Source organism: Pteropus alecto, unplaced genomic scaffold (assembly GCF_000325575.1).
Source record: "Pteropus alecto unplaced genomic scaffold, ASM32557v1 scaffold113, whole genome shotgun sequence".
NCBI lineage: Eukaryota > Metazoa > Chordata > Mammalia > Chiroptera > Pteropodidae > Pteropus > Pteropus alecto.
This window is the reverse complement of record NW_006433949.1, coordinates 8,482,514-8,492,499: the sequence shown is the minus strand read 5'-3', so window position 1 is coordinate 8,492,499 and position 9,986 is coordinate 8,482,514. Positions and strand designations below refer to the sequence as shown.

The window sequence follows — 9,986 nt, the reverse complement described above, 5'->3', positions numbered from 1 at the left end:
GACAGCAGGGGGAGGATTGGTGGGGAGCGGAAGGTGGCCTCGGGTGACTTTGAAGAAGAATGCAGCTATTTGGGAAGAAGACCTTAGGGAGTTATCCCTGTCCTAAGCACTCATCCTTGTTTGGGGCGAGAGGAGTTTCTTACAACTTGCCTTCCTCCAGCAAGAACCCATATGGGGTAACACTTTTGACCTTCCTTCCTGTCACCTAATGTGAGAAGGGGACAAAACTGGCTGAGCAGGGCCCTGCACAGCCACACCCCAAGGGGCTGGTCACTCCAATATCCAGAGCTTGGATGGTGTCTGGTCCAGCTGTTTTTATTCCCCAACGCAACTCCCTACCCCCCACCTTTGTCCCTGTAGGGCTCAGACCAGCCCTTTACCTTCTGAGGGGACTCTCGGCCCTAGCAGAAAGCATGGCTGTCACCTGCCTATTTCTGGGCCCTGAGTCCAGCCTATACTGCTTCACCTACCCACCAGTGACACGGTGGGCCAGGTATTTCACCTTCTGGGCCAGGTATTTCACCTTTGGGAGGAAAGAAAGAGATGTAATTATGCTCCACAAACATCAAGTGCCATTCAGATACAAGAGAAAGAGATTCCGCCCATTTATTCAGGCATGGAGCTCATCAGATCTGGCCTTTTAAGAGGCTCAGGGTTTCCACTCTATGACATTGATGGCAATCTGGGCTGCCCGTCGTACGGCTTCACTGGAATCCATCTCGAGGACACGAAAGTCGGGCACGTGGACCTGCAGGAACTTGCGACCCTCGGGAGCCTCAGCCAGCATGGTGAGTGCTTTGATAGCATTCAGGCGGGCCTTTCTCAAGGGGGAGCTCAGCAGATTCAGGAGTGGGTGGATAGCTTCTGCATCCAGGGCCGCATACTTCCCTGCAAGTCACCAACACCAGGCACTCCTGAGGGAGTATCTGCTCCACCTTCTCTGACCCCCTGTCCTCCTCTAGCCTCCAGCCTGTGCAGGCTCAGGGGAGGTACCACTTGCTACCTGAGCTCCTCCCTTACCCTCACGCAGGCCCTTGTATCCTCTGCCTCCAGCCTAGGCCAGGCCCCCTGATCTCCTGCCCCTCCAGCCCCCTAACTGGCTTTTACTCATCCATCCTGGTGCCTGTCCCACAATCCAGTCCTCACAAGGCAACATGAGTTGTCTCTTAAAAATTAATATCCATTTTTAATTTATGTGACAAATACTCCTTGAGCAGCTACTCTGCACCAGGCACAATAAGATACATTGTGCTTTCCTTCAAAACACATAGAGTCTAGTAGGGGACACAGATATTAATGTGTAAAGGAGACACCCCCGCTTAACCCTTCACTGCCTTCTCCCATCCCCCACTCCACCTCAGCTACTAAAAGTCAGGGTTGGCCCCTGCCCCCAACCTTCCTGCCCAGAGCCGTCTTCTCTTTGCTCTTAGGACTCATCCTTTGTCCTGCTCATTCCCGTTGTCCCAGAGGAGGCTTTGCCCCATCCTGTGCCCACTGCATGCTACACTTCTCCTCCATGTCACTTACCACACTACCACTCCCACCGAATTGTAGACAGCAAGGCTGAGACATCTGGGCCTCCACCACCCAGTACAGCAGAGTACTAGCTATCTCAGGAGAAAGTGGCCTCACATCCCTGGGTTTAAGCCATTGCTCAGGCTCCCATGAGCCCTCTGACCCTCCAAGAGCTCCCACAAGAGACGTTGCACGGAGGACGCCCATGAGATGAGCGGCAGTCAACATCCTGACTGCACAATCAAAAGGGGGATGTGGACTCTGGGAAGGCCCCAAATTCTCTCCCTCTGGTGTGTCTCAGATTCCACTATTCGGGTCAAGTAGGATGTAGCCGGGGGCGCCCTGAGTTGGGCAGCTTTGCAGCATGCTGATTGAGAATCAGTCCTCCATGGAATGCCAAGGAAGCCCAGGGCATGGGCTGGTGCAGGCAACTGGGGGCCATGGGAAGTGTCAGACAGATTTAGAGGTCACCACAGAGGGATGGACTGCCCTGGCCTCCAAGTGGGGGTCCCTTCTGTTAGCCCAGGGTCGGGTAACAACATATGGAAACCTGACTGGCTAGGAATCCTAGGATTGGGGAGATAATCTTATTTGCGCTTATGCGCATGCGCGCGCGCACACACACGCACACACACACAGTTGAGAAGAGTAATTTCAATCAAGAAACCCCACGGAAGCAGGGCTCTGGGGTTTACTTAGACCTTGGGATAACCGAATCATGGATAGCAAATTAGTCCCAGAATCTCAGCTCACAAGGAGCCTGGGTTGGAGGCAGGAATTCCAGGCCCACGGAGTAGCCTAAAGGGATGGGACAGAGGTCTTAATGCAAGTGGCGGTGTGACAGGGAAGGGGCGCGGGCTGGCAGCCCACTATGGCCTAGAAGAAGAGGGAAGGCAGAGCCTAAGACCCAAACTTGAAAGCACTTCAGCAACAGGCCAGGAGTATTTGGGTAGGGCAGGGAGGGGGCAATACCTGGACACTGAGCACAAGATGAGGAGCTTTGGAAAGTTGGCCAGAGTAGCCAGCATGCTGAGGGACTGCAGTGAACGGCCCACCCCCATCCCGAGTTAGCTCCAATGCCCACACAGGACCACCCCACCCACCTGGATGCCTGGCCAGCAGGCTACCTCACCTGCAGTGGTCACCGTGGCATACATGAGGGCCCCAGCGGCATTGGCTTGCACCTCCTCCACCTGGTCTTTCAGCAGGTGCACCAGGATGGGGATGACATCATACTGCCATACCTGTTTCTTGCCCTCTAGAGGGATGCTGGGCCAGAGAGGGGGTGGCTTTGCTTGAGGAGAGGAAAAGAGCAGGGCCCGGGACCACCCAGGGGGACACCAGAGGAAAGGACTTATGTTGGGACCATCCCTGGTCTGGGTACTAGAGTACAAGGGAGCATTGCTGTGAGGTTTGAGCCTTACTCCTACACTCAGACAACCTGAGAGCATGGCCTGGGGCCGCTAAAGTCAAGACCACCCAGAAGCCAGGGGTTGATAGAGCCTTGCGCTAAGTAATCTTGTGAAGGAGTGACCAGAAGTGTCCCCTGGCTCTAAAATGGGGAGGAGCAGGACCCAGAGTGTGAACCACAGGAATTTTCATTTTGACTCCATAAGAGTCCTAGCTGCCAGGGCACAAACAGCAGTCACCCTCAGCGAGATGTTTTTTGGTCCCTTCTAATCCTTGCATTGTATAAAGCTGTGAAAATGAAAGTGGTGGACTCCCCAAGAGCTTCCCAAACCGGGAGAGGGCCAACACTGTCCCCCAAAAGAGAAGGAGTCCTTGGGTCAGGAAATGCTGCCTACAGTACCTACGGGAGCATCTCAGTGCATGTCCGTCCTGCAACCAAGGACCCCAAGTCATTTAGTTGAATCGACCTTTCCCAAATTTGCCACCCACAGAACCTTCATGTTGGCAAAACTCTTAATAACATCTCAAAATACAGGGGTGTCTTGTGTCCCAGTCTGGGAAGTAGGGGGTTAACCAGCCACCAGCTCTGACATTATGAGGCTGCTGTGCTGTAAGGTCAGTGGACCTCCGCCCTCGGGAACATAACCAAAGATGCAGAGTCCTGGGCCCACCTGCAGGGCTTCTGAACTGAGTGCTACTAAGGCAGGAGCAGGGTTTCTCACCTCGCACCGCTAGACTCTTTGTGGGGGGGCTGTCTGTGCATTGTGAGATGCTGAACAGCATCTCTGGCCTCTACCCACTCGATTCCAGGAGCACCCCCCAACTTTCACACTGGAACAACCAAAACGGTCTCCAGACAATGTTGCATGTCTCCTATAGGGTCAAAGCCCCTGTCTGCGAACCCTTGAACTTGCTGCAAGGCCAGGGGCGGCTCAGTTGCCTTCTCAGGGCCTCAGCAGCCGGCCCAGGGCTGGCCCCTCCCGCCCCATCCACACAGCTGGGCCTCACCTGACGGCAATGAGAGTGCAGGCGGCTTTGCTGCGGATGTTGTCATTGGCACTGAGGAGCTTCTCCTTCAGGAAGGGCACCACGCGGCTGCTCAGAGCCTCAGTGGCGTCCTCCATCAGGCAGGCCGCCAGTGTGTCCAGGAGGAGTTCCTGGATCTCTTCCTCCTCCCTCTGCAGCTTCCACACCAGCAAAGGGATCAGGCCGTTATTGACAATGCCCTGGGCCCCTGCAGGACAGGAAAGGACACCTTACCCATTCTGGGTGGCATTCAGAGATGAAGAGAGTCCTGCAGAGCCTGCAGGAGACTGGACCAGACAACTTGCAAATGCCCCCGCTGCCAGGCAGAGGGACTGAGCAGCCAGCAGGAGGCTGTGGGTGACGAGCGGGAGTGGGGGATATGAGGCCCCAGAGGACTTAGAAAGGTACCAGGCTTTGGTCGCCTATGACTGGAGGACGTCAGCCTTAAAGAGGTACTGAGCGGCCTGAGAAGCAGCAGCTACCCCTCAGAGAGCATGGCAGCTCACCCAGGCACACAAGGAGATCTCCCCGCTTCCCTGCCCTGCACCAGAGGGAAGCACAGAGGGTAGACCAGCCAAGCCCCTCCTTCTCACCTGCAACATCTCTAAGCTGCTAGAGACCCCAGACCAGTCCGGCTTGGAGTGGAGTCTGAGTGGGAAGATTTAGAGTGAACAGGCCAGCATCTTAGCCACCAAAAGGCTGCGCCCTCAGACAAAGGTGACAGGAAATCCATAGACTCTGGCCAACGGGTCTTAAAGGGGCCTGGTGCCCCAGGGGAGGGGCTCCAAATGGCACGGCTGGGGTGCTGGGTCTGGGATAAGCACAGCAGAAAGCCTCCTTCGTGAATGGGCTCCACCTTGCTGCTTCCAGCCCTCATCCCTCCTGGGGAATGTCTGCATGTGGCTACCAGGAGGAGAACGCAGAACTAGCCCAGGCAGCACTCCCAGGGGGGTCTAGTTTCTGTGTGCCCAGAGAAGCCCTCATGGGAATGAGCCTTGCTCCGCCAGGGAAGGCAGTCCTTCCCCATTGCACATGGGTGGCTGTCACTACTGCCCTGCAGCCCATCCTCTCCCTGGCCAACCCAGCAGCCCACAGCACCCACTGATAAGCCATCTATAGCCCCCACAGAGGTGGCCACTGGCAAACACCTTTGTCTTCCGCTCTCTCCAGCTAAACCCTCTAATTTACTCTGGAGAGACAAATAAACAGGTTAATTAGCCTAAAGGTCTCTGAGTGCCAATTAGCACCAGGGATTTCCTCTTTGAAGACACCACCCCAGCCTTTCTCCCTTACTCCCTAAGGACATCAAACGGCAGGTGCCCAGGGGAGAGAGGAGTGGAGTGGGATGGGCAGAGAGGCAGGGCAGCAGGTCTGGCAGCTCCCAGTGCCCCTGGCCAGCTTCTTCTTGCGGTAGTGGAGCAGTTATTTGTTCTAAGGCCACTCACGACTCAGGAAAAGCAGTTTCTTGTTGATTCAAGAGTACTGGGCTTTTTAAGATTTAAAACACACAGATTTAAAAAAAAAAAAAAAAGCCTAGATTGCATCCAGCTGTGTGACCTTGGACAAGTTATTTAACCTCTCTGATTCTGATGTCCTCATTATTAGAACGAGCCTACCTGGTGGGGGTTGTGCAATGTCAATGGGATAGTGAGTGGGAACATACTCTGTGTAAGGGACTGTCACTGTGTACTCAGGACATCTGCGTCTAGCACAGCAAAAAGTTTCCCGAATTCCACCAACATTGAGTCCTAACTACAACAAGCAAGGGCCTGTGGGGAGGGGATGAGGGATGAGGAGTGGGATATGAAGAGGAAAATGGTAGAGTCCCTGCCCTGCTGGGACTACTTCTCCTGGGGGCCTGAGCCCCTTTCCCCCTCAACCCCTCCCTTCCAGCCAGCCCACTGCCAGATACACACCTGGGCTTCCTGCCCTCACTCCCATTCCCACACAGGCACCTGCCCACAGGCTCCCTACCTGTCCCAGCCATGGGGCCCTCTTGGCCACGACCTGGATGGCCCCTCTCCACTAACACAGGGGAGGTAACAATTTGACTTTCTAAGAAGGATTTTGTTGGCTGATGGGGAAGGTTCCTGGCTGGGGACACCTGAGCAAAGGTCTGGGGGTGAGGAATTTGTGCATCGTCCGATCGAGGCTCAATTGTGGCCTCACTTGCACCTGGGTCTGACCTTCCGGGAAAACCCATGGAGAACTAACTGCTGCTGCTGGAGCCACAGGACCAGCACAGGCTTGGGGTGAGGGGGCGGGAGCCCAGGGTGGGTGTCAGAGTCAGAAAGTCTAGTGTTGGAGGTTATCACTGCCACTGCTCCCCAACTTGATGAGGAAACCAAAGCCCAGAGAGGCAACTCAAGTGCCCGAGGCCACACAGCAGATGGCGCCAGGCCAGGGCTCTCACCTCCTAGGGTTTCGTTTCTCAGGCATTCGTCCCAGGGCCTCTGCTCCTAGAAATACTGAACACCAGGACCTGGGTTCTTTTTGAGACAGAGGGAGATTAAAAATAAAATGCATGCCTCTCTGCTCGTTCACTTTGCTTCTTTTCAGCTAAAAGGAGACTCGCAGGCCTGGCTATTTATAACTAACCCAGATCTGCAATGGCTTGTTCAAGTGTGTGGGGAGTGGGGCACACAGACCCCAAGGAAACAAACGGGGGAGACCCACGTGGCCCCACCACAGCCTGAGAACAGGCCAGCAGGGATTGAGGAAACACGACAGGTGCGGTGCAGAGCAGAGTCAGCCAGGAGGGGACCATTGCCAGAGGTTCATAGACAATGAGATACCTCAGCAAATGGGGAGACTAGTGGGAGAGTCATCAGGGACCGGTCGTTACAGGGCAGGTTGACACACATGTAGATGAGGAATTCCAGGATCCTAGGGGCTCTGAATGTGCAGGAAGGGAGGCCCAGGGGAACTGGGCCTCATGGGGCAGAGGGGCAAAGGTGCAAGGCATGGTGTTTGGGAGGGGCATGCCATGGATGTTGCTAGGATAGGTTCAGTGGTTGATGAGCCAGAAAGCTCCACTGGGATTGAGGGTCACGATGTCCATGGCGTGGACCACCCTGCAGTTGCAGTTTGGTCATTTTCTGGGGGAGGAGTTGATGCCACCTACAGAGGCCTCTCCTTGGCCAGCTGTCCCTGCTGGGTTGGTGAGGTGCCAGGTGGGCTCAATCACCAGGGCCCCCTTCTTCTTTTTACTGGAGCCGCAGCTGTTGTCTCTGGTCCTGTTCAACCAGCAAGGACTCAGTACGGAGCACTGGCCTCAGCCCTGGTCTACACGTCCTTGCCTGGCACCCTGGGCCCACCATGCCACATCATGACCCACCTGTTCAGCTTTAGCCTGGTGTGGCCCCCACGCCCTGAACTCCTGGCACACTGACTCCCACTTGTGCCCGCCTTGGTTCATGGGGACTCTTCTCTGTCCTCAGCTTACTTGGCCTCGCTCGCAAAAGCATGTGACATGGCTGACCATGTCTTTCTTCTCAACACACTCCCTTCCTGGGGCTCTGGGACCCTCCACTCTGTGATTTCCTGGCCACCTCTCCAGCTGCTCCTTCACCTGCATCCTTAACAAGTGCCATCCCTTCCTCCAGAATCTCATGTGGGCACCCTCCTTGGTCACTCACCTCTGCCAGAGCCAGCTCCTTCTCTCCATGGCTACAGCCACCACACTGCCATCTCCTGACACCCTGTCACCCAGTGATCCCATGGCCCTACACTGAACCTGGCCTCATACACTGACTTCTCTGCTTTATTTTCTCTAGGCTGACTAGTTGACATTTTTACTATTTAATTCTGCATATTAGGACAATGCACATTATGGGAACATGCCTACTGTAAATATGAAACAAAAACTTGCTTTCCTCCTTCTCGAATTTAAAAGGCTAATCTTAAAATTCTCCAGTGGTTCTTAGGCCAATGTCCCCAATCTTACACAAGGCCACCCACCTGGTGTGACTGTTCCCAGTCTGCTACAGCCTTATGTTTTGGCATCCTCACTAGGTTCTTCCAGGCCTCATGATCCTTCATGCCCAGTGCCTTCCCCACCTAGGAACATGCTTCTCTCCAGAGGTCCTGGTGCCCAGTGCTCCTCCCACCACATGCCCCAAAGCCCTGGTGGATCCGTCAGTCCTCACACAACTCTAATGGTGAATTATATTCTGCTTTCTGCCACTGCCTCGAAGACAAGAGGGTCTAGCAGGCAGGGCTGGGTCTGTCTAAATTCTAGAACTGTGCCCAGCACAGAGGGGCCATCAGTAAATGATTGCTGTATGAAGGATTACAATCATTGATTCATACTGTGTGACCTCTCACTTAGAGGTGGCCATCAGGATCAGGCGAGGGAGGCAGCAGCTGCCCCGTTAGGCCCCTTCATGGGCTGGCCTCTGCTCTCCTGCCTGGACTGCTGTAGAGGGTCATCCCATGCTTGCATCAACTCTGACCCCTGATCCAGCCCTCACTCATCTTTGAACATGTGCCAATGTGCATGTCCCCAGAATCATCCTCTAGGGACAATCTATTGATGTCCCCTTTTAACAGAAGAGGAAACCAGAGTTAAGCCAAATAAGTCACCCAAGGGTATACGGATGATGGCAGCAGAGCTGTGCTTCACCTTCAGCCCCCTCTTGTCTCTGATCCAACCCAGGGCAGGGCCTGTGCCCATTGTCTTCCTGGTATCATAGCTATTGGCCTCTGCGTGGTCCTCTGGGCAGAAGCCCAGCTTGACCCAGCCCAGTGCTATCAAGGACACACGCACAGAGGAGCCCTCAATTGCTGGTCCTCATTGGCCTTGTGCCAGGTCTAGGTTCACTTCAGTATGCTTATCACCAACATCTGTCCATCCCTGTTTAGGCAGCCCCTTTGTAAGTGGGGGTAGGCAGTACAAGAGTCTCCATTCCACAGCAGAGGAAACATTTCCAGAGAGGACGATGTCAAGATGCCACAGCATCCAGCTAGCAGAGCCTGCCCCTTGCCCCCTGCCTTCTGACTATAGACCTGGGCTGGGGCCACCACCCCATCTACCTCTGCCAAAGGTCAGCTCTAGTGCTTCTGCCTATGAATGGAGTGCTCCTTTTAATATGACCATGAGGTCTAAGTAATAAGGACCGTGTTAAATGGGAGCATCTTCATTCTACCAGGGATGATCTAGGATGTACAAAGCTTCAAGTTACCATGATGGAGAAGACAAAGAGGGCATTAATGTAGTTTAAGCGTTGGAGTAAGGGGCTCCTGGCTCTGAGGCCCACAGATGGACTCGCCTTGAAACTGAAAGCAGAAATTTGGCAGAATGCCCTCGGGTGCATTTTGCTGAGCATCTCATGTCTTCTGAGCTTCCCAAAGGCACCAGTGGGACCCTGGCCTTAACTGAGTTGGCTCCCTTCCGCCTCTCTAGTCTGTGGGACAGCTCCAACCAAGGCCCTTCTCCCTCCCCTCCCTTCCAAGGCAATCTTCTGTGGGCAGATTGCCAGGAACCCTAAAGAGCCCTTACAGGCTGGGTGCATGAGCAAAGATGACAAATGCCCCCCACCCCCATCGCTGCACAAACCTCAAACCTCACCAGTGTAAACCTTTAGGGTTTGCACAACCCTTTTTCAACATTCTAGTGGATTGTCCTGACAATTCAGGGAAGAAGGTGCCACTAGCTTCATTCTGCAAAACAGGCCCAGAGAAGTCATTCTGTTGCCCAAGGTCGAGGAACTCAAAAAGGGCCAAGCTGGGTTCAAATTCAGGATGCGAGAGGAGAGCGTGGGCAGGGGCCCTCGCGGCTCTCAGGCTCGGTCTCGGGATTTGGGAAAGGCGATCCAGCTGGATCGGTGAGGCGGGTCCAGGGAATGCCGGCGCGGGGAGCGCGTGCGGGACTGCGGCGCGCTGAGCTCTTGCCCCGCCCCTTCCCATCGCCATTGGACTGTGGACGCGTCCGTCAGTCGCTCGTGCCCAATGGGCAGCGAGCCGGCGCTCGTGGTTGGGCGACGGCGCCCGTCGCGTGGTCACCGGCGGGGGGGCGGCACCCCCGCCCGCGGTTG

General features: G+C 55.0%; 1 protein-coding gene across 1 annotated transcript in view; it reads right to left on the bottom strand.

The window, feature by feature from the left end:
* Positions 1 to 649: 649 nt before the first annotated feature.
* Positions 650 to 9,986, bottom strand: part of RSPH14 (radial spoke head 14 homolog) — a 79,265-nt gene continuing 69,928 nt past the window's right edge. The window contains exons 4-6 of the mRNA XM_006908694.1: positions 3,934 to 4,159; positions 2,648 to 2,784; positions 650 to 888 (exon numbers count right to left, since the gene is read on the bottom strand). Of these exons, the coding sequence (XP_006908756.1) occupies positions 650 to 888; positions 2,648 to 2,784; positions 3,934 to 4,159 (602 nt within the window). The remainder of the gene's footprint in view (positions 889 to 2,647; positions 2,785 to 3,933; positions 4,160 to 9,986) is intronic.